This window comes from Hippopotamus amphibius, chromosome 12 (genome assembly GCF_030028045.1).
Source record: "Hippopotamus amphibius kiboko isolate mHipAmp2 chromosome 12, mHipAmp2.hap2, whole genome shotgun sequence".
In the NCBI taxonomy this organism is placed as follows: domain Eukaryota; kingdom Metazoa; phylum Chordata; class Mammalia; order Artiodactyla; family Hippopotamidae; genus Hippopotamus; species Hippopotamus amphibius.
In genome coordinates, this window is record NC_080197.1 from 94,523,597 (window position 1) to 94,548,083 (window position 24,487).

Below are 24,487 nucleotides of genomic sequence, written 5' to 3' on the forward strand. Positions count from 1 at the left end.
AGTTGCTGTATAACAGAGGGAGATCAACTCCATGATGGGTGATGCCTTACAGGGCCAGGACAGGGAGGGTGGGAGGGAGTTGTGGGAGGGAGGGGATGTGGGAATATATGTATAAATACAGCTGATTCACTCTGGTGTACCTCAAAAGCTGGTATAAGAGTGTAAGCAATTATATTCCAATAAAGACCTTAAAAAAATCAATTCCAAATTCTGCATTCATATTATATTTTTGCTTTCTAGGCATACAGGCATATTACCTCCTTCCCGCCCTCCCACCCCCAAAGTACACAGTGTTGAAAATATTTAGGAGACTTGGCAAGAAATAAAGTCATGCCAGACAAATAGCATTAACATTAAGCATCTGCCTGCAGGAACGTGGCCCCTCAAAAGCGCAAAGGCAAGGAAAGAAGGACAAATGTAAACAGAATCCGTGGAGTCGCTAGATATTCACGGGCACTTTTAAACATACGGATGCTTGAGAAACCGGGCCGGTGGGCCTGGTCTGGGGAAAGGTGTGGCTCAAGGTGTGCCAGGTGGCAAGGAACCCGTAATGGTTGTAGGCAAATTGGAGAAGTGATGCAGGCTGATTGAAAAGCACTTAGACTGGGAAAACAGGGGGCAGAACGCCGCCGCGGGGAGGGGCGCGCAGGGCTGGGCGCGGCGCCAGCGCGGAGGAGGCGGTGGGGCCGAGCGGGCCCCCGGCAGCGCTGCGCCCCACCTGCTCCCCGCGCTGCTTCCGCGGGCCTGCGCGCATCCGCTCCTTGAAGCCTGCAGAGCGCCGCGTTCTTACTCATTTCCTCCTCACTGCAGATTTCGCTAAAACGCCGTGCTAAAAACCTTGGCAAACGAAACTCTGCGCGTCTTTGAGGACAGGTTGGGGCGACGATGCTTGAATGTTCCGCAGAGCTTTTCCCACTCACTTTAAAATAGAACAAGAGGCTTTTGATGAGGTCGGATTAGGAATGACGGGGTGCTGGTGGTGGCAGGTGTGGAGCTGGGGGTGGGGACGCCTCAAATTCTGACAACTTAATTCTGAGAGTTTGGTTAGTCTGCCAACTTCTTTTTCAGAGCCTGAGGTGTATAGCCACTAATTTCCAGATGCTGCCGTCCTGTTTCCAGTTGTACTTAGGGGTTTCGGCTGCTGAGTTAGACTAGTGTGATGCACTCTTCCCTGGGCATATTGGGCATCTTGGAAGATCCTCTCCGTATGGTTGCAACACAATCAGGGGACCTACTTGACCAAATCTTTCCTACTAGGCTCAATCGAACTGATCATATCCTTGCTTTTACGAATGGATTAGTAAATTTTTAAAATTAATCTTGTCAAGCAAAAAAAAAAAAATCACCATGTATTTTTTGATTATCAACTACATTTCTTTACTAAAAGCTCCGAAGTTAAATATAAGCAACTCTTGATTTTCCCCTGGAAAGGCAGCTGGGATGTTTATCGTCTGCATGCTTATAGTGTTATGTGGGACAAGGCGATTTAAATTCTAAGCTGCTCTCAGAAGACCTACTAAATACCAAACATATCTTACAGACGATGCAGAGATGTTCATTATAACCATTAAATACACAAATTCAGAAAGTAAAAGTGTAGCTGTAAATTATGCAGCAAATTGTTAATAAGCATATATTCAAATAATCTACATGAGGGTAGGTTTGTGAGTGTGTGTGTGTGTGTGTGTGTGTGTTTTGTCCATTGTGTTCCCTGCTCTATCATTAGAGAGTCTGTGGAACAATGCCTGGTGCACAGAAGGACTTTAATAAACATTTGTTGGATAAGTGGATGGAGTATGTACTTGTCTCCAAAGTGGTTAAGATACAAAACACATTTCAATAATACTGTCATTGCTCAAACTGTTTTTTGGAAGGAATTTTTCTTTGGGAATTTCCTTTAAGACTGGTCCCATTCCTTTAGATCCATACTTCAATTTTTGGATCAAATCAATACACTCTGAATGAGTGAGTTTACTTACATTATTTATCAGGCATGGATCCAAATAAGTTTCTCAGTTCATTCTCAAAGGGTGAATTTACCATCCTGGAGGTTATTAAAAGAATGCCATAGGCTCTGAAAGTAATTCTCCAAGAGGCATACCAAAATGTTTGCATTAATAAAAGCTTCATTGGAAAAAGTGTCTAACTTCCTGAGATGAATACCTTGAAGGGAATAGACCTCGTCTGATTTATTCTTGTATGTTTGATAAAAAATCAATTCCATTACTCATATTTACATTATACTCCTGGAAAGAGCTTAAGTGTTTTTGACTGAGTGCAGAAAGAAAGAGGCATAAGAATTGTTTGTTTTTTTACCACTGCTCTTCTACAGGTTTTAAGCTGGCTGAGAATAGGAGTTATTTCTTCCTTATTGATTCAACTTCTATTCTCTATCATTTTCCAGAATCTTTCATTTCCCAAGCTTCACAAGTTATTGTTTTTAACCGCAAAATAATACATGATTATTGTTTTAAAAACACGCATAGTATAGAATTATATAGAGTAAAATATTTTAGTCTGTTTGGAATAAAGAGAGCAGATTCAACACATAGCCACAACCTAAATTCCACTAAAATGAAAACAAAGAAATTTTTTTCACCCTAAGCATTTCTATTTTGAAATAAACCTTACTATGAAAATGTGCTTAAAAATGTAAAAATTTAATAGATTACTATAAAATTAATGCTAGGTAACTATTACCTATAAAAGTGAGCATTGCCAGTGCCTTAGAAGTTCCCCTGGGTGCCCGTTCCTTCCCTTTTCTTTCCTTCCCCACTAAAGAGAACCAATATCCCCTTGTTCTGGAAGCAATCATTTTCTTGCTTCTCTCTATAATTTTCCACATGAGTAGGCATCTATAAACACCATGGATTGGTCTTGCCTATTTTTGAACTTCATGGAATTATGCATAAGGAATATCTCACCTCTTTCAGTCCACATGATGTTTGAGATTTATCCCTGCCTTTTATCATAAGTTGCTTAAAATTCTGTTGCATGAATCTGCCACAGTTTATCTCTTCTGTTGCTGATGAGCATTTGGGTGGTTTCCAGTTTTTTGTTATTATGAATAGTACGGCATTGAATGTGCTTGGACATACATCCTGGTGACATCTGCATGTGTTCCGGTTGGTATATAACTAGGAGTGGAATTGCCTGGTCACAAGGTATACAATGTATACTTCCCCAAATACCATTCTGTTACTCTATATCCCTTTTTTTAAAAATTTAATTAATTTTATTTATTTATTTATTATTTTTTTGGGGGGTACACCAAGTTCAATCATCTGTTTTTATACACATATTCCTGTATTCCCTCCCTCCCTCGACTCCCCCCCACCCTCCCTCAAGTCCCCCCCACCCTCCCCGTCCCAGTCCTCTAAGGCATCATCCGTCCTCAAGTTGAACTCCCTTTGTTATACAACAACTTCCCACTGGCTATCTCTTTTACAGTTGGTAGTATATATATGTCTGTGCTACTCTCTCGCTTCGTCTCAGCTTCCCCTTCACCCCCCACCCCCTCCCAAACCTCGAGTTCTCCAGTCCATTCTCTGCATCTGCGTCCTTGTTCCTGTCACTGAGTTCATCAGTACCATTTTTAGATTCCGTATATGTGAGTTAGCATACAATATTTGTCTTTCTCTTTCTGACTTACTTCACTCTGTATGACAGACTCTAGGTCTATCCACCTCATTACATATAGCTCCATCTCATCCCTTTTTATAGCTGAGTAATATTCCATTGTATATATATGCCACATCTTCTCTATATCCTTTTTAATAGTGGGTATTTTCAATCTTAAAAATTTTTGTATTCTGGTGGGTATATAGTTATCCAACTTTGCCCTTCCTTTCCAAAGTTGTTTTGGCTCTTCTGGGTCCTTTGCATTTCATATGAATTTTAGAATCTGCTTGTCAATTTCTACAAAAATGTCCTGGAATTTTGAATGATAATGGATTGAATATATAGATCAGTTTGAGGGAGAATTAGCATCTATTATTGCCATGTATTTTTCTTTTACATATGTTATAAATCCTACTATACATTATAACTTTTGTTTAATCAATGATTTAAAATATTTATTAATCAATTGTATTGAGATATAATTCACATACCATAAAACCTACCATTTAAGGCTCACAATTCAGTGGTTTTTAGAATATTCGTAAGTTTGTACAACCTTCAACACTATCTTATTTCAGAACATTTTCATCACCCTCAAAAGAAACCCCATATCTGTTAGGAGTCACCTATTAGTGTTTAAAGAGATATAAATAATAATAAAATGTCATATATTTACTAATATAGGCATCTCTTTCAGTGCTCCTACTTGTGTAGATCCATAGTTCCATCTGGTATCATTTACCTTCTGCCTGAAGCACATGCTTTAATATTTATTGTAATGTGGGTATATTCATGATAAATTTATTCAGCTATTTGAAGTCTCTAAAAGGCTATTTTGCCTTAATTTTTGAAAGCTATTTTCACTGGATATAAACATATAGGTCAATAATTTTCTTTTAGTACTTTAAAGACTTTGCGCCACTGTTTTCTTACTTGCACTGTTTCCAAAGATAAATCTTCACTCACCTTTTTCTTTGAACATTTTGTTTTCTGTGTATAACACGTCTTTTTAAATCTAGCTGATTTAAAAATTTTCTCTTCATCACTGGCTTTAAGCAATTTGATTATGATGTGCTTTGGCATAGTTTCTTTACGTTTCTTGCATTTGTGTTTCCTTGAGCTTCTTGGATCTGAAGGTTTATAATTTTCATCAAATTTAGAAACTATTTGACCATTATTTCTTCAAAAAATTTTTTCTCCCTTTTCCCTTTTCCATTTTCTTCTGAGATCCCAATTATATACTTATTAGGCTGATAAAATTGTCCAATAGAACATGGATGCTCTTTTCTTTCTTTCTTTCTCTCTCTCTTTCTCTCTTTCTTTCTTTCCTTCATTCCTTCCTTCCAGAATTCTTTCTTTTGTCTCTGAGTTTTATTTTTAAATGCTTCTATTAGGATGTATTCAGATTAACTAATCTTTTATCCTACATTTTCTAATTTGCTGTTGATCCTATCCAGTTTATGTTTCTCTGGACATTATAGTTTTTATCTCTAAAATTTGAGTCTTTAAACCTGTTCCATGTCTTTACTTAATTTTTTGAACCTAAGGAACAGTTAAATAGCTGTTTTAGTGTCCTTGTCTGTTCTTTTTGCTAGGTGGTAATGATGCATGTATTTTGAACTGTAGAGGACACTTTATTATTCTTTTACAATACTTGTGTTTACCATGTTCACTTAGATTTACACGTTTACTATTTATTTTTAACATTTTTGGTAGCATTTTTTAAATCCTAGAAATATTTAATTTTGTTACTGGTTGACTCTGTCATTTTCTTTAGGCTTCTGGGTCTTACTTGGGAAGGCCTTCCCAAACCAAGATTATAAAAATATTGTTAGATAACTTTACCTGTATTTTTATAAATTTTTTTTTTTAATTTTTAGACTCAATTCATCCACATTTGTTGTTCTATATTTTGTGAAGCTAAGGATCTTAATTTTTTTCTAGGTGATTAGCAAAATCACTCACTACGATTCAATGAATTTCTATCCTCTCCCTCTGATTTGCAATATAACCTTGTTATATAATTATTTCTTTATAAACATGGGTCTCCTGTTTTCCTGCACCAATGCCCTGGCTGTTTCTGTTACTGTAATATGCAATAATTAATATGGAATGGCAATGTGACAAAAATATTGCCTTGTGTTCTATAATGATAGGCCATTGCAGTTGGATAAGAATCAAGGTTCTGGCTTTATTAATTAGAGACGTACAGCCTGAACTAGACAAGCAACAGGGCTCTCTGAACAAAACTGTGATGTAGGTGAAAGAGGCAGTCCTTTCTGCTTTTTTCTGAACAGCCTTTCCAGATCTCTGGGTTCTAGGGTCTCCATGTAACCCCACGCTACATAGGGCTCTCCCCAAGTCCTGCTCCCTTGAGGGAAATATCTGTTTTTCTAAACCTCCTTTTTAATCTTCTCCTTCAAATTCTACTCTCATCTGGTCTATATGGAAAAGACTTGAGAAAAAAATTTATACTTAGGTGTTGATGACTGATATCAGTTTAATGTAGTCACGGGAAATGCATGGCTTAATAATTAGCATGTGTCCTCCAGCACCTAAAGTAAGCAGCCATGGTGTACTTTTTTTGCTGATCTTGACCTTGACCTGAGAACCTTTCTCAACACAGAACTCCAGGAGTTCTTAACACTTCATCAGAACTGGCATGTAGGTTGGAATTAGTTTTCCACCCCTGGAATAGTGTTTTCTTTTCCCAGGAGAAGCAGGCATTGGAGAAATGGAGTCATGATGGTGGCTGTATTAGTTTCCCAGGGCTGCAACAATAAAGTACCAAAGACTGAGTGGCTTAAAACAACAGAACTTTATTGTCTCACAGTTATGGAGTCTAGAAGTCTGAATTTCAGGTGTCAGCAGGGCCATGATTTCTCCATTTGTTCTAGGGGAGAATCTTGTCTTGCCTCTTCTGGTGTTTGCCGGCAATCCTTGGCATTTCTTGACTTGTAGATGCACCATTGTAATCACTTGACCCTCTGCTCCCTGGGTGTCTTCACACTGTCTTTCCTCTGTGTGTGCGTGTGTGTGTGTGTGTGTGTGTGTGTGTGTGTGTGTGTGTCTATGTCCAGATTTCCCTTTTTATAAGGACACCAGTCAGATAGGAGCTTACCTTAATGACTAGTTTTAACTCAATTGCCTCTGTAGTGACCCTCTTTCCAAATAAGGTAACATTCTGAGGTACGTATGAATTTTGGGGGTGAGGGTGGGACAAAAATCAGCTTTTTACAGTGCCACTCAAAGCTGTGGATGGAAAACTCTTCATCTGTGTGTAAGAGCAGTCCTGCAGGGTCAACCAGTCCTGCACCAAAAATGTGACATTGCCTGACAGTGGAAGGGCACTGAAGACAGTCATTACTATTTATTTGTGTGGTTAAAGAGATCCTGGGCTGAGAGTCATAATCCAAAATTAAACCCTTGACAATTTCCAGAGGCCTTAACAGGATTATTTCATCTTTGTTCTTATTTAGTTCTATTTTAAAGGGTTTCTGAGGGCAGGTGTATTGCTCACGAAACTTTCCCCATGCCTTTTCACTGTAGACACAACGATGCAAACAAGATCTAGGTCTGAAAACACTGGCGCATTTCTAGAACAGGTGTTTGTTCATTTTTTTCGTTTGTTTTTAATGAACCTGGAAAGTTTTGAGCTGGTGAAGAAAGACTGTAGTTCTGTTGTATTGACTTTTTGGTATCACAAATTACAGGCCAACTGAAATTTATGAGCACAGGCCCAACACGCTTCATGTGTGATTTGAGTTCATCTCCGGAAAATGAGCAGAGGCAGGAAGTAAATTATGAGGCAAGGAGTAGTATTCACTAGGCATTTGTGAGATTTCTTGGTCAGCAGATTAGTTGATGCATGGTTAAAAAAGAACTTATTAGACTGTGCGTTGTGAAGTATTAGCTTTTTATTGCTTAAATGAAATAGGTATAATCTAATTTTATTATTAGTGCAGAACAAATGTGCTAAGTCTTGAAAGGTGTGCTCATCCAGGAATGGATGAAAACTGTTCTGGAGGGCAAATTCATTTGGTGCCTTTGGGGAAAATGTTGCAGATGATGAGTCAGACACCTGGGTGATGCCACCTAGAGATCTGCTGTTTCTTTATTAGTTAAAAATGAATTCAGTATTGTTCCTTTATTAAGGAAATGATGACAGAAGAGCACAGTCTTTTAATTACAAACAATACATTGATATTTCTTACTTTGCAGGTAGTTTGTTATGGACAATTAACTTAAACAGTTGTTTGGTTTGTGGCAGGCAAGGAGTCTATATGGCATAGTGGGAGTGCATGCACTTTGGAGATACACAGCCCCAAATCCAAATTTCAGGGCCATTTCTGGGCTCTCACTTTTTTTTTTTTTGCACTTAATATTTGGGGCAATTTTTAAGATTAAAAAAAGGCATTAATAATAGCTCTGTACAGTAATACTTAAAATAACAAGAAAACGAAAACATCTTTATACCATATTTTCACAAACTGTTCTAAAGACAGCAAACTTGTGTTCAGTTGTTTTTCCTTTGCTTTAAGAATAAGTTACCAATAACTCTAAACCAGCCTAAAATGTATTGTTCATGTATCAAATCTAAGCATTCACACTTGCAAAAATGTTTTGCAGTGAGTCCTTGGCCTACGGAGAGCCTAGAATTTACTTTCAAATTGTATGACTGGCTTCCAATAATCCTTTATCAGTAGACTTACAAGCAAAATACCAGATATTAAGGATCAGATTTAATTCTTTGGTATAAACATGAAACTGTTATTGACAGCTTTCTGTGGCTAGCATAAACCAGGTAACCCAAGGAGCATGAGAGACAACAATGAACTAGTATACACCGCAAGGCAGGCAGGAGCCATAACTTAATGTTTGTGTTTTTTTTAACAGGGAAAATCAACACTAATAATACATTGTAGGGAAACTAAGACCTACTTAGAGATTTTACCATCATAGCAAACCAAAAAGTTAAGCTTCAAAATGACCAAACGTAACTTGCAGTTTGAATATTTTGCTGCATTTTGGCATTATACCATAACTTAAATTTACAACCATCTGAGGACTTTTAGCACTAGCTTGGCACAGCAAACTAACTCCTCCTAACCCTCCAGAGTGTGTGGGGAAAAACCCTTTTTTCACCATAAATGCCTGAACTTTATACAAGAAATCAGAAGCAAAGGTACAAAACAAGGCTATATTGTAACACTATTATCATTTTGCACCTTTTACCTTGTGACATATACATTTTTTAGAACTATATACTGTTTAATTTAGCAAACTTAAAATTTAACTTTTTGAATAAGAAGTCTAGAACTTTATGGCTAATTTTACTATCAAAATATCTAGGGGACTCTATTTTAACAATTATAATTATTCTAAATATAATTTGAAGAATTCTTTGTGGAAACTAGACTTAAGACTACACTAAATCCAAACAGTATACCTGTGACCTAGGTTTTAAAGTTTTTCACCTCAGTTACCTGTCTTCCACTTGCTACTTCCTATCATAGAAGTAAACATTTACTAAGCACAAATTGTCAGATTTTTATACTGGACTTTCCTGCGAGAAGGCTCTATCAGATAACTTTGTAAACTCCCAGTTACAGCCTTCAAACATTAACATTTTAAACTGAGCCTATGCCTAGAGTCACATTTCTTGTTAAAAGTTCAGCATTAAAGATTTACAACTCTGGAAGATTAACCTAACGTTATTTGAAAAATGAATCAAATTCCAGATATTCCCATAAATCTTAAACCCCCAAACTGGAATTCTAATAATTTTTTATATCCCTAATGAAGTTAACTGCACTTATTACAGAAACACTATTAAAGGATAAGTGACAGCAACAAAGAGACCTACTTCAAATCTTGAAGACCAAGATTTACCATGGCAAGGTGTAAAGGGCAAAGGTGATGAGATCCTAAATACCACTATCATAAAAATAATCAATTTCTATCTTTCCACCCTCTTTCTGCTGTATGAGGAACCAAAGAAGTCAAATAGAGAATTGTTCTGTCTGGGCTAACCATGAAATCTTTAAGAACACATAGGTATATTCCCTGTTATTCTTTTAGGACATTACTTATACATGTTAAAAAAAAAGAAAAAACTTCAAAAATAAAAAATAAGAGTTATTTAGCCTTGTGAATATTTTGAAATAAAGTTTCTTGAATTTCTGTGATGAACTCTTCAAGCAATTCAACTTTTAAAAGAGTCATCACTCAAAAGTCCCTTTGACATGGGATCTATCCCACAGTTACAAAGCGGCTTCCTTCCTTTGTTGAAAGTGAGAGTGGCTCTTTGTTCCTTCAGGATCCCAAATCGCTCATTCAAAGTCATCCCTGTCTGTTTTCCAACACTATTTATGTCAAATTGCAGGGGGACACCTTTAGGAACTTTCTTTACATCAGATTGCTCCCATTTTGTCAAGAATGAGGGCACAGCTGTACGAGTTAATCGTGGTTTCTGAGTTACTGGGCACTGCACTGCTCCTGGATTATCAATGGATACAGTCAAAATTCCTCCATTTGTGGTGGAAGTCCGCCATTGACGAGTTCTCTTTGCTACTACATCGTCTAGCAGTTGTTCTGAGTTCAACTGGGCCTGAACCTTCAGGCCTCTTCTGAAAAGAAAAGTTGCCTGACGAGTATCTTTCTGATGACTTAATTTATTTCCACTCCTGGGAAAGTTGGCTGGAATGTTATTTTTTCTATTTAACTGGTTAGGTCTCTTGAGAGCTGCAACTGGTTTTCTCTGCACTTCATTTTGTCTCAGAAGGTTTGCCTTCCTTTTTAACGCTGGAAAATATCGTTCTATATTCTTGTCGCTTAGAGGAGGTCGATTCATAGGACTAATTCCTTTTCGAATTCCAGTTGCTTTCCTGGCTGCAAGGCCAGTGATAACTCCATAAGGACGTCTCTTTCCAGGCACCACTCTTCCTCTACGGCTCAGACTATTCTTACCCAAACCAGAATTCTGTTGAATTCCCCATCTCACTCTCATCCTGAATTGCCGGGCACCGCTTTGCTGGAGTCTTCTATTCAGTCTCGGGAAATTCTGCTTCTTTCCTTCCTTTCGATTCAATTTGATGATATCATCCAAAGACATATCAATTTTGTCCAGGTTTTCATTGCTGCGGACTTTCGGCGGTGGCGGCGGGGTCGCGGTGGCTCCCATTAACCGGGTACTAAACCGGTTCAGGGCTGGAGACGGCGCGCTGCAAGAGTCAGCGGAGAAGGCCAGAGGCTGAGGCCTGCCACCTCCCGCTCACGCACGCAGACCCGCCGCACCGAGGGAGCGCGCACGCGCGCGAGCGGCCTCTCACTTTTTAAATGTGGACAATGATACCTCTCTTTCAGTATATTGAGCATTAAATTAAATCAGATTATCATTGTAAAGTGCCAGCCTAAAATTAAATTTGCAACAAAATCAGTTTTCTATCCTTTCAAATACACTTTTTTGGTTACATGATCTTGTGATTTGATTTTCATAACTTAAAACTAAAACGTAGCTCCCCTTAGAGGAAAAGGTGGTCAGGTAATTCTTCTATATCTCTTGACTCCGTAGAAGAGGGCACTGTTAAAATTGTTTAGGTTCAGCATTTTAAATAAAACCACCTCTTTGCAGGAGAGACAGCAGTGTAAAATACGTTAGGAGAATGGACATAAATATTCTAAAAGCACATACTCAGGTGCATAGCTCTTGTTCTAGGGAGTTACATTAGGCTTCTTAAATAATTTGGAATGAGAGGAGCTCTAACATTATTTCCTTCTCTGTTTCACTCTAATCGGTGAATAGTTCAGAAGAGTCATTCACTGGCCTTTTTATGCCACTCCTGCACTATTAGAAAGAAATTAATTTTGGCCTTGTTTGCCAAATTTGGGACAGTTAGCATGACGGAAAAAGGATCCCTCAGGTTCTTGCTTTAATTTTATAAAACTTTGTAATTTTGGTTGGATCATTACTTTGGCAATAGGATTTTAAAACCTGAAGTTTAAACCTTTAAAAATACTCCTTAAATTCCCTAGTGTTCAAAGCCTTTATTGAAACCATCTACCTTGAAAATATTGTCTTCTATAAAAAGAGCGATAAGCTTGGGTACAAGCTTTAAAAAACAAACTGCATGAATTGCAATTTTTGTTTTAATGACACAAAAATCAATGGATTGCCATATATATGGCTATCATGTAGTATTCTGTGATTTTTTTTTCTCCCTGCAGAGTTGTTACGTATGCATGCTCACTGGTTTCATTGTTTGATTCACAAATATCTATCTTTCATTTCAAAATGTGTGGCAGTACTAACCGTCTGTAATTTTCTTCATTTCTCAATAAAGAAACAGTCAACAATTAATTGCTTAGCAACAGTATTTTTAAGCAATCTGCTGCTTTTTGGGACCAGGGGAAAAGCCTATCCATGTGCTGGGTCTATGATTGGAAGAGAATTTTGCTACCATAGCTCTTCTTAACAGCAATGGATGCCAGCAGGTTTATGACTCCATCTCTAGAGTTATTGCCCCAAGAGATAATATTTCAATTGCATCTATCTCTGTGAGATATCTCTATACAGATTCTCTTTTACCTTTTGCTTTGAGACTGTCAGTGGACCAACTCTTCCTATGACCAAAACTGTCAACAATGTAGATAGCAGACGCATATATATCAGTAAAGATTTTTAAAAATTGAAATATGGAATGAAAACAGTGAGGTCTGCTGGAAACCACAGGGATATCTAAGGCTCAAGCATTTTCCAAAATCTGTATATTGCCAGAAAATAAGGAATATTTGAGATAATCTAGAGTATCTTTCGGTTTAGTTGAGTGATTTTCCACCCCAAAACAATCATGCAATTCCACACCTTCTCTAAATTGGCCTGATGATCTATGAACGTCTTAATGTAGACATGTTGTATAAACAAGCACTATATTCTCAAACATACATTGCTTAAGAAGTGTGTTTTTAGAAAAAGTGTGGTGCCAGCTGACACACTGGTACAAACATGTGAAAATGATAAATGTGGCAGACAGCTAAAGTGCTCCTCTGCTCAGCACTTGACATATAATTTCCAGTGAAGTTATCTTTAGTAATTAATCACTGATGTTTCTTCAAAAGGTCTGCTAATCTGAATCTGTTTTTGGGTGCCTTGGAGATTTAGATGATTGTTTTAGACACTTAGAATTACTGCTGTTTCTTCGGAGGCTTGTCTGAAGAGGGCCTGGTTTTCCTAATTCCTAAGGCAGCAGCAATAAGAACAATATTTAGCACTTATGAGGCTCCACTTCTCAGTTTCAAAGCACTTTACAAATATCAATTAATTGCTTTGAATGGGGAGTTCTGCAGCTGCTGGAGAAAAAAAGGAGCACACAGTGATGGGCTCATTATCAGTTACAGCTGTTGAAAAATGGTCTTCAAAGAAATAATTACAGATTTTCATATATATTTAAGGGAAAAAAAAGGAGCAAGGGGAAGGTTACCAAGGATCTTTTCAAACAATGAAACAACGGACTTGTCTTTCCATGCAAATAATTATCCTTCCCTAGACGAAAAGAAGAGGGACGCTATAATACTCCCTCTCTAGAGAACGGGAGACAGTAAATCCTCTTTTTGGAAATAATCTCAATCTCACTGCTTTTCGATTTGGGGCTGTTTAGAATTTTTGTTTATCAGCAGTAGGACCGTTGCTGGACTTTGCTTGATGCAGCCTTATTTAACGTCTGATCCAGTGTTGGCTTCATCCCTCTTTAATTATGCATGAAAACGGAACAAATAGACAATAATTGATAGTGCTTCTTGCATTGTTTTCCACAGGGCTTTATCACCATAGGGGGCCAAAAAAAACCCTATCCAAACCGTCCCCCTGTCACCAGGAAGAAATAGAGGCAGCCCGGGCCATGGAAACAGTTTTCTTCCTTTCTCTTTTCTTTTTCATTCTTTTTTTCCCCACCTTTTCTTCTTTTCATAATGTGAATCTCCTGGTTGGGCAGATAAGCTGCTAATTCTATTAATTTTCTTATCAAAATCAGCGTGGTAACCGAAGCCTCCAATTTAGTGATTTATTATCCTGAGCAAGCTGTGCGAAGTGCACCTTTCATATTCTGTAATTGGCACTAGAGGGGAAGAGACTTTCAAGGGAGATGCACTCAGCTAACCGTTTCCATTTCAATTGACTATTGAGCAAACAAATGCAGTGTCCTTTCATTGGCTTAAATCATTTAAAATGATAAAGCTAGCAATTCTGCATTTGAATATACACCAGTGGATATCAGTGTGCAAGATGCTGACCCCTGAGACATTAAAATATGAGCACAATAACATCTCTCTATAGGATTTCGCATCAATAAAACATCCAAGTGCGATATGTTAATTGACAAGCAAAAGGCCAGGATTGATCACACATGAAATCTGACTTATTATATTACACCATCCCCCAAGCCCGTGGAAGTAAACATCTTTTCTTTGCATACTGAGTGCTGGATTCTTTTATATAGAAAAGGTGGCTGAAAACTGGACTCCAGTATTTAAGCATTGAAATAGAAACCAGTATCAAAGACAGGAACATCAGCAGTTGGAAAGGAAAGAAAGTGGTGAGGTGTTGGATGTCAAGGTTGAGTGGCACTGGTTCAGATGTAAATATAGAAGGTGGACTAGAATTGGGGTGGGCAAAGTAACTACTTCTTGTTTATTGTCATCTGGAAAGCTCGAGAAGACTCCTCTGCCCCAAACATGACCCTCAGTAAAACAGAGCTTGAATTGTAGGGATCCATTTCTTTGTTTATGACCATAATTTTCCTTTAAAATTAGCTATCATATAATTGGTATCAGCTCATTTAATGATTGTGTATAACACCCATATATATTGCCCTATGTAAACTTAAGAGCAAAATGTTAATTCTCTCATTTCACAGATGATGCTTAAAGAGCCTTGAGAAATTAAATACCACACATAATACTTAGAGGCTTGGGAAGTGAAGTAACCTGTCTGATTTCACTTGATTAGAAAGTGTTCGAGCTGGGAATTGAATTCAGGACCATGAGATTCAAAACTCCTGCCTCTAATTATTTTACTGTTTTTCCTCTAGATTTGTATTTCTGGAAGAATTCACACCCCAGGCCCTTAAGTCTTCAATATAAATCACACTTTGAATTACACCATACACAAAACTTTGAATTAGTTTTTGGTACTTAAAACTTCAAAGATAACATATTAAAAACGGGATCACTTTTTCTCATGAAAAATGGTTTTGACAATTTGGAACTTCCCTTCTAATTCTTTGGAATCTTTTTCCCTTACATTTTCTGGGAGGAGCAGCCCCGGGATTATTTTCCCTTGGAGAGTGCTGTCCATGGTGCCTAAGGCTGGGAGATGTACTGCAGTAGTGTGCCCAATGATTTAGACATTTGTTTGGGCTTTTAATCTTTTCTCATCTACACGCACCACCAAAATAAAAACCAGTGAAGTATGTACCCTATAAATCTGCTTGTTCTCTCACTCCTCAGAAATATTTCAGAAAGAACTTGACACTTGTAATCAGAACTGGGCTTAGATGCTGCCTCCTTTTGATTCAGCGATCCTGTACCCCTTCCTTTTCCATTTTAAACAGTGTGAAAGTAGTGGATGCCAGAAGGGCACGGGCTGGGCTAGTGCTGCTGTTAGGAGGATGTAAAACCTACTTATGTGAAGTGAATTTCTACCTGACTTCAAGTGTATAGATTGTTGAATTAAGAGAACAAATTGTGAGGGCAGTAAGTGTTATAGATTACACAAGTCGGGAGAAGCCACTGAGCTTCACAAGTACAGCAAAAAGGCAGGTATATGATGACAGTGACACAGGGCAAAGGTTCTTTGAGAGTAGAGTTGCAAAGAACAATTGGATATTATTTACAAAAAGAAAAGGCTTGACAATAGTTAGCAAGGTTTGGGTTTAAAGAAAGACAATATGGGAACTTGTTAAAAAGAAATGAGGAAAGTAAATAATTATTATGGGACAATAATTCTCTGAGTTCCTGGCAGGTATGCACTATGTAGGAGTAGGACAGAATAACGGCCTGGTGAGGGGAAATATGGAAAGGTGGACCAAAGGAAGGAGGGAAAACACAAAACTATGTTTGTGATAATTATTACTATTTAAAAAACACTACATGTTATGCACCATGCTACGTGATTTCCCTGTATTATTTCATAAGATTGTTTCCATTTTGTGGATGAAGAAATTATCTAGTTATCATTCTCCGCTCTAGATTGTTTGGCAAGGACGTAACAAATACGATGAACTTTAGAATTCTTGTATGTCTACTATTAATGGAATACTAACTACACAGGCATGGATATTGCGGATTAAAAAGAGAAAGAATTTACGTATGGAAAAAAAAGTCCTATAGAATGATTCAGCGTTTGAATAAGGCACTAAGACTATATAAACCCTGATTTCTAATAGTATAATGTCAGTCAAGTCACAGAGATTCTCTAATCTTCAATATAAAATGAAATAAAGTTTCTGCTGTTATCTATTTTACAAAAATATTTTGAAAATAATCAAAACAGGCATAAAAGGCAAAGCACAATTGTGAAGAAAGGCATTTATGAAACAAACTATTTGTGAATTTAAAATGACCTTGGATGCTTTTCATAAAGCTAGCTAGGATGAAACTAGAACTTGATTCTCCACTTGCTTCTAAGTTTCCATCTGTACCTTCTGTGTACAAAGGTGACTTTGACTTCAAAGGGCAATGGGAATTGAATCTTGTATGAAAATGGGACTAGGAAATATATGATCTTTCAGGAAAAGGTCATTACATACTGTACAGAAGCTCAACTTTTATTTTGATTAAATACTTTTTCAGTGGGATTTACTAGTTAATTACTTCCGCAGCTTTGTGCCTTGGCAAGACTTACCTGATCTATAATGTCTACTGAAGGACTTTGAAGCCTCAAGGTTTGTGTGCTTTTATGTAAAATTATTAATATTAATAATAATTAACCATAAGTGGTAGCTAGAGTGGGCCAGATGGCCTTTCCTTCTTTCAAAAACTTCTTTATGTTCTTAGTTTCAAAAGGTAGAGGTGATAATGCAAAGATATCAGTGACATTTTAAATTAAATTATTGATCTCGGAGTGAAGTTTAAATAATTAACTCAACAAGGGGACTACCTTTCACTTGTGTCAAATTGGAAGCTCTAAATACCATCTGCTTATGTCACAGGAAAACTTTTTGTCTGTTTGTAGTCGTGCTGAGTTTGGGGTTCCCGTTGGCCTCATTTTTAAGACCCTCATCCATTAATCTTAGGAGGTATTAGTCAGTATCACTGGTAATTAGTCTTTTAAGTTGCATCCAGATGGAAGGTATAAATTATTAGGAGTTTCCTGCCAGGCACAAGTGTAGATGATTCATGGACCTCTAGTACTTTTGCCCTCTCTGTTAAGAAGCTAGGAAGAGTATGCAATTGGAAAGATTACCCTTAACGCTGTCTTGATTTCAGCAGTCGCTGGCCATTACATCTGGTGTATTTGGAAACAAAACAAGCTGAGTTCTTTTGATTTTTTTTAGACTGATTTTACATTCTTTAATTCTCCCCCATCTCTCTTGGTTCCCTTTTCTATTCTTCCTTCTCCAATGTCAGTAGCATGTCTCTCCAGAAGTAGCCTTGCCTGCATTGAATGTAGTTTTGCCAACAATCTCCTGCCTTGGCCAGTGGTAGTGGAGCTGGGGGTGGTAGGGGTAGGAGGGGTGACCGGATTAAATTTTTCTCAATGAGTATTTAACCTTGAATATATATGTCATCCAAAGACAATCCTAACCTCAGGCATACAAGATCAGGCATATAGATTAAAGGAAAGAAAATTGGCCACCAAGTTTATGTGATTCTCTTGTACCTTTTACTTATTATTGACCTTTCTTGGCAAAACTTTTCCCCTAGATAAACCCTGGTAGCCACCCACACTTTTCTATGTCTGTATTCAAGCAGTGAAGCATTTCTGGAGAAAGTGAGATGAAATGAGTAGGGCTAAAAATTTATAATTACTTCATAATTAATATATGTTAGAAATCCTGCAGAAATCCACCCTAAGCTAGCTTAAGCAAAAAATGGGAATTTATTGGCTTATGTAAGTGGAAAGCTAAAGGGGTGGTCAAGCTTTGGGCATGGCTGGATCTGGACATTCAAACAGTATCATTGGGGCTCTGCTTTTCTCTTCAGCTTCATGGCAAGATGACATCTAGCAACCTTAATTGAGCTTATATTGTCTTTGTACTTTTTATAGCAGTGAGAGGGAAAGAACATTCTTTCTGATAACAGTAGAAATTTTCAGGCTGTTGTCTGATTGGCCAGGTTGGGTCACATGCTCATCTTTAGACCAGTAACTCAAGTCTTAGTCCTAAGTCTACCCTTAGGGTCAAGGTCCAGGCTAGGTCCACTGAAATCTATTGGGCTGAGCGGGTTTGCTGTAGAGTGGCAGAAGGGAATGTCCATATCAATAATCAAAGTCAGAAACGTTCTCAAAACTGCTTAGCATTTCCTACTGCAATCTTCTGGTCTGAGCTGAGCTTCTCTTGACAATAAGTATTTCAAACCATCTCTACTGTTATCAAACCTCTGATCTCCACCCCCACCTCACCTCAGTGTTTTCTCTCTCAGTGATGAATGGCCTTTCCTTCTATCTCACAAACAAAGCTCATCAATTTCCTGCTACCTGACACGTATGCAAATGCAAGCGCTTTTACATCTATCCTCTTCCCTTCTGTTTCATTGGAACCGGGGCTCCCCTTTCTATTTATGGCCAGTGCCATTATCTGCCATTCCTGCTCTCTGACACCTAAATACTAACCATCCCCCATCTTTTCATGCATATTCTACTGCATTCTCCTACCTGGAACAACCCATTCTCTTTCTCTTTTACTTTTTAATAAAGCTTGTTATTAATCATTTATTCCTTCTCTAGCTACTTCCATAAAACTTGCCGTCTTTCAAAGTCAAACTTCTTATGAATAAAGACAATTCTTATCTCCATTTCCTCATTCCCCACTTTTTTTTTGACCCACCCTAGTCTAACTTTGACCAAAGCAGAACACTCTATGATGTCCCTTCCGCTTAGAAGCTTTCAGTGTTTGTCCACTGCTCTTAGGATGAGAATCCAAATTCTCAAAATGGCTTAGAAGGCCTTAGACAGTCTGGCTCCTAGGAGATCTCCAGCCACGTCTCACACCACTCTCCTCGTTTCACATGACAGCTATCGTGTTTCAGTTCCTAATACATATTATTCACATTCCCATCAGGAACTAGCTGGTACATTTTGCCAACTGCAATTGGCACGTGCCATTGGCACTCGCCATCCACCTCTACAAAGATTAAATCACGTGCTGCGGCAGCTGCTGGCTGTCAATGCCCCCTGAAAGGAGTGCAGGGTGGAGGGCTGAAATGAGGCACTCTGTGCTCTGGGAAAAACTGGCAGAACAGGTCTTTAGATAGTTAGATATTGTCGGGAGCCAACTTTATGGGCCCAATTCTTGTATCTCCTCATATCTAGAAAAACACTAAAATCCTGCATGGTGACGACTGCTCCTTGCGGCTAGCAGTAACCTTCTGTAAACAATAGGTGTTGATTGCATGTTTTTCCCTTTCACCAAAACCACATATATACTGAGCTTCCCTTCCTGCCTCTTTGGAACAGTTTCTCAGAGCTGTCTGGGATACTGCCTCCCGGGCTGCAGTCTTAATTTTGCCCCAGATAAAACTTAACTTGCAACTCTCACATTGTGCATTTTTTTTAAGTCGACAGTTTCAACTGTGTGATTGAGGAGAATGTATGAGGGCTTAGTTACAAAGGTATAGTCAGGGTTAAGGGAAAACAAGAGATGATGAAGCAAGCCTCCGAGAGCTATTACCAAGAATGTAGATCCCTGTAGGTACCCGCAGAAGGAGTAACTACAGGTTCCTGAGATGGCCCTTGCTGTAGCTCTGGGATAAGACTACCCAACAGCAGCTGTGCTCCTAGAGAGACTAGCATAGCGACTGCCAACAGTAGGGAGAGAACCAGGAGGATAAATGCCTCAAACAATTGACTAAAAGCTAACAGAATCCAGAGGACAAAGAACCTGAGTGATACACAGAAGTTAACCTTTTGGGGTACAGACCAGAGTAAAGAGTGGATTAGGAAGGGCAGTGGATAACCTCCAGCTCCATCTCATCACGGCAGTTTGCATATTCTATTCCTCTGTCTAGGTCTTCCTTTTTGATACCGATCCTCTTCAGCTAGTTAATTCTTTTTCATCCTTCAAACCTCAACTCAGGTGTCTGTTTCTAAGGGAAGGAGTCTTTAATCAATTCATAGGTCAAGGCCCTTTATTTATACTCTCATGGGGTCTTGTTCCTTTCCTTCTCAGCACTTGTCTAAGTATCCTGCTATTAGTGTGATAACTTAAATGTAGCGAATGTCTGTCTCCTCCATAAGGCTCTATACTTCATATGACTGGGGACTATATCTGATCTGACTCATGTTACAATCCTTAAGTCCTAACACACAATGCCTGGCATATAGCAGAAACTCACTAAATACCTGCTAAATGAACAAATAGGCTGGAAATGTAATCAAAGCACATGCAAATCTCATTTACAACCGCTTTGTGATTTCTTTCTTCACTGTATTGCCTTTGGTTTAGGCATGTGCTGTTTTGCCGGGTTGGCAAACTCTTTAGTACTTTTGCCAGATGGGTGAAATCCTGCCTATTGGCAAGGCAGCTTCAGATTCATGATTCTCTCATGATGTTTTAAGTAAATACGTTATTTTTAAGCTTGTGCTTGGTCAGTCACATATCACTAAATGCAAAATGCCTGATTGGCACTAACATGCTTTCCTTTCTATGGTAGGAAGGGATTTAATGCTTTCAAAATGACATAGATGGGCTCTGTTAAATGTTCTGGCTTCTCTACTATCTCAGTTCAGCTCAGGTAACACACATTTATTGAGTGTCTGCTGTATGCCAGACAGTGTTAAGTACTGGAGATGCAGAAATGAATAGGACATAATCTTACTACTAAAAAGTTGAGAGTCTGGAGGGGGAAACAGACACATAACTGATTCATTAACATACAGTCTGGTAAATGCAGTGATTAGAAATGGATTGTCTGTGAATGTAATAAAGCTTAAGCTTTAGAACTCTCACTTGCTTGGCTTGCTCCAAAGTCCTAGCAATGTGTTCACATGGTCACATGCTTTTGTAAAATTTGTGAATGTCAGCTATTTTCAGTGCACCTGGGTAGGAGGGCATTCTCTCTCCACTCTGGCTTCCCCGGCATCTCACTTTCCTTTGCATTATGCAGCACCAGACTAGCAGCAGACATTTTTGGGATTTGGATAAAGAGAAGTCGAGTTGATACATTTTGTTTGGGTTGCATGAGGTATATTTATGTGTTTATCAGTCCCTTCCATGTATAGTTAAGAAATTACTAATCATCTTGGTATTTTAGGAATACTTTATTGCTTATTGTGTCTACTCACCTGACATGGTGACAGGAGATTACAAGGCTAATTTGTAGGATGATATGAATGTGTTCCACTGTCCTGGCATGAAAAGAATGTGAGTGGAGGAAGAACAAAATTTGAAATAAATGGAGCCAGAAGCTAGTCTGTGGAAAAATTTGCCAGTCATCCAATGTGTAAAACTACAAGCAAAGATTTTGATTTTCACTGATGTCTGGTTAAAATGGAAGATCTTTCATATGTAATTATAAACACACCATATGCTGTTTTTTGGATGGGAATTATGTGAAACAGAATTATCAGAAATTCTGTGTGTGTAGAAGTACAGAGAACTTGTCTGTGTATGATGTAGATGTTTTATGTAGCCCAACTATCAATAATAAAAAACAAATATTGGTCAACTGTGGCAAAGGAAAGACTGACATTTCTCCTCTCTCTAGGGAAAATATTACAAAATCATGGTCATATGAAGAGGTGATAAAGAGTATGGAGTCAACAAATAGGGAAACACATAGGAAAGGTATGCTAAAGGTCTCAGGCAGTCAACCAACCAAATATGACGTTATTTTTTTGGTTTTGTTTTTGATAGATGGTTTATGTTTAGACTTTTCAAAATTTGTAGCATGATGTGATTTTTGCATCTAATTTTGTATTTGTAATTTTGTGTTCTTTTGCTTAAAGAGGGGGTCATAGAAATTGTGTTAGTTTCAGGCCCCACACACCTGAAGCTGCCCTTGGTGACAGAGGTAGCACCTGCTGTTGAGGGCGTCTGAAGTTTTGGATGGGGTAGTAAGGGAAATGTAGGGATCAAATGCCTCCCTAAAGAGGAACACATAAGCTGAGGCCTAGAGGGTAAGACTTTCCCAGATAATCTCTCCAAATTGCAGAGGGGCTTGCCCAAATCATTGGATCTTCTTTTTCGTCTGGTACTCACAATAGGACATGCTTGGTTACCTGCTTCTTTCAAGATACTTGCGCTCATTCTAATGCACAGCTGTCTTTATTTTATAACTGATTGTAGAGGGAGGAAGTTTGAGATGAAGTCTGCTGAGTGCTATGGATTGATTTTGAGTTTCCTGCAGAGAAAGGAGGCCAAGAACTTGGGGAACCTCATGGGTGTTTGGGATTCCAGGCACAGACAGAACTGTTTTAGAGCTTAGGTGGCCCTTTCCCGCATCTACTTGGAATTGAGCTTCATTCTGGGTTCAGGCCTTTGGCATGCACAATGTGTAACCTTGATGGTGGTTGACAGTCAGAATGTTTCTCTAAGTGGCTACACAGGCTGAATAGGCAGGAACCAGAGCCAAAGGAAAAGACAGGTAGCCACCTAGCCCTGCGGTGACTTCAGATTGGTTTGTGGGCTTACATATTTATTTAGCAAATATTTACTGAGTTCCTACTGTTTGCCAGATCCTATTCTGGGTTCTGAGGCTACAGTAGTAAACAAAACACATAAAACTGGCTTCTGTGGGATACACTGAACACATTCCTTGAAAATAACAAGCAACAAATGGAGCTTTGCTGGGGAGGACATTATGTTAGCTCACAGGTATGGGCAACAAAAGTTTGCATTGTACTCTATAATGTTGCTTATTTTCATAAAAAATAAAGTTTGCCCTGCCAACTCTTTGAGAAAAACTAATATTCCAGGAAGGTATGCTGTGTGTAGTGTGGTACATAAACCCCCAGTGTGAGATTTATAGTTAATTGAAGAGAAAACATTTGAAGGTTTTCAAACAAGGAAATGAGAGAATCAAGCTTATGTTGATCTGAATCACTCTTACTTCTCTGTGGACTGGAAGCAAGGAGACAGGGAGATTAGTTAGGAGGCTAAGGTAACACTCCAGACTGGAGATGATGAGGGCCTGAGGCAGAACTGGGGAAACTGGAAGGAGAGAGAAGGGTCCGATTCAAACAATACTTGGGAAGTAAAATTAACAGAACTTGGAAACTGATTGCTTGGGAGTAGCCATAGGAGTTAGAGAAGTTGAGAAATACTATCAGGTATTTAGAGTGGATGGCCAGGCCGCCAACTGAGATAGACTATGAGGATGGAAGAACGCTTTAGGGATAAAATAAAGAATTCAATATTGGATGTGTGGAGTTTGAGATGCCTGTGAATGTCTGATGGAAATGACCATTAGAAAGTTGGACTTTCAAGTCTGTTGAGGGAAGTGCTGTAGACTGGGAATAAATATTGACAATTATTGGAATGCAGGTGATACTTGTAGGGGAAGTAACGGATGAGATGCTGGAGAGGAGTGGGGAGAAGACTTGGGAAGAGCAGTAGCCCAAGGATGGACACTAGTGAAGAGCTCACACTTAGAGTGTGGGCAGAGGTATGGGGCCTTCTGGACATTGAGAGGGGCCCAGAGAAGTATAAGAAGCTTCCAGATTATTGTCTTGTGGAGCAAACAAATGTGGAGTTGCTAAGCCTCATGTACTTATTCAAGAAATATTTATTAAATATCCCTGGATATGTTGCAACACTTCCCTCTAATTGCTTGGTGACTGGCATCAGATGCCCAGATGGTTATATTGTTGAAAACACATATGATTAACTCCTTGGTGGGAAGCAATGGCTCTCGGTAAGGTCCCTTAGCCCACAGCAGGAAGGCCCAAGACATTGCGCATGAAGTCAGCAAAGCTGTTGTGAAGCCCAGACAGATGGGGACCGGGAATGACGGGCATGTGTGGCAAACAGGCCGGCCTGAGGGACACACGTGTTGGGTACTGGAAGCGTGCTGTGTAGCTTCTGTCACTGAACCACAAGCATGTCTTGTGTGTGGCTGGCCAGCACCGCCGCCAGCGCAAGCGTCTGAATCCCTCCTTAAGCCACGAGGCTGCGGCTTGCCGGTTTCCTCCCCCAGAGCAGCCTTCACAATCTGTTCAGTGCTGTCTCCGCGCCTGGGAGGAGCGGGAGGAACTATACACCGTCTGTGAGGCTATGGCAAAGAAAGAAAGATTAGTGTCCTACTTTTGGAAAGTGATGAAGAAAGAAAATAGTCTCATCATTTTAGAAGTAGAATTTAATTCCTGCAGGAGGTAAGAGGACACCTACCTGCTGGCAGTCATCCTTAATTTAATCCCATCAAATATGCTCACAGAGATTTCAAGGTGGATAAGATTCTCAACCAGAAAATGTTTAAGAGTCTAAGAAAAATTATAACAGCCTTAGAAAAAGGACTTAAATAATTAAGAACAGTCTCAAAGAAATATAGAACATCAGAGAAAAGTTTTGGACATGTCTGTGTTTTAAAAAAGAAAGTCTTAACTCAAAGATGACTTTTTTTTTTTTAAACAAGTGAACAGTTGTTGATTTCTATTGTAAGCACCCTTCCATTTTTGTTTCTTGCACTGGGCTCCTTTAGAAAACTTCTTATAGAC

General features: G+C 38.7%; 1 protein-coding gene across 1 annotated transcript; it reads right to left on the reverse strand.

The window, feature by feature from the left end:
* Positions 1-9,263: 9,263 nt before the first annotated feature.
* LOC130833116 (UAP56-interacting factor-like) lies at positions 9,264-10,845 on the reverse strand. The gene is given in 2 exon segments (XM_057702396.1): positions 9,264-9,900; positions 9,902-10,845. Coding segments are annotated over 2 exon segments (930 nt in total). The 5' UTR covers positions 10,805-10,845; the 3' UTR covers positions 9,264-9,873.
* Positions 10,846-24,487: the final 13,642 nt, after the last annotated feature.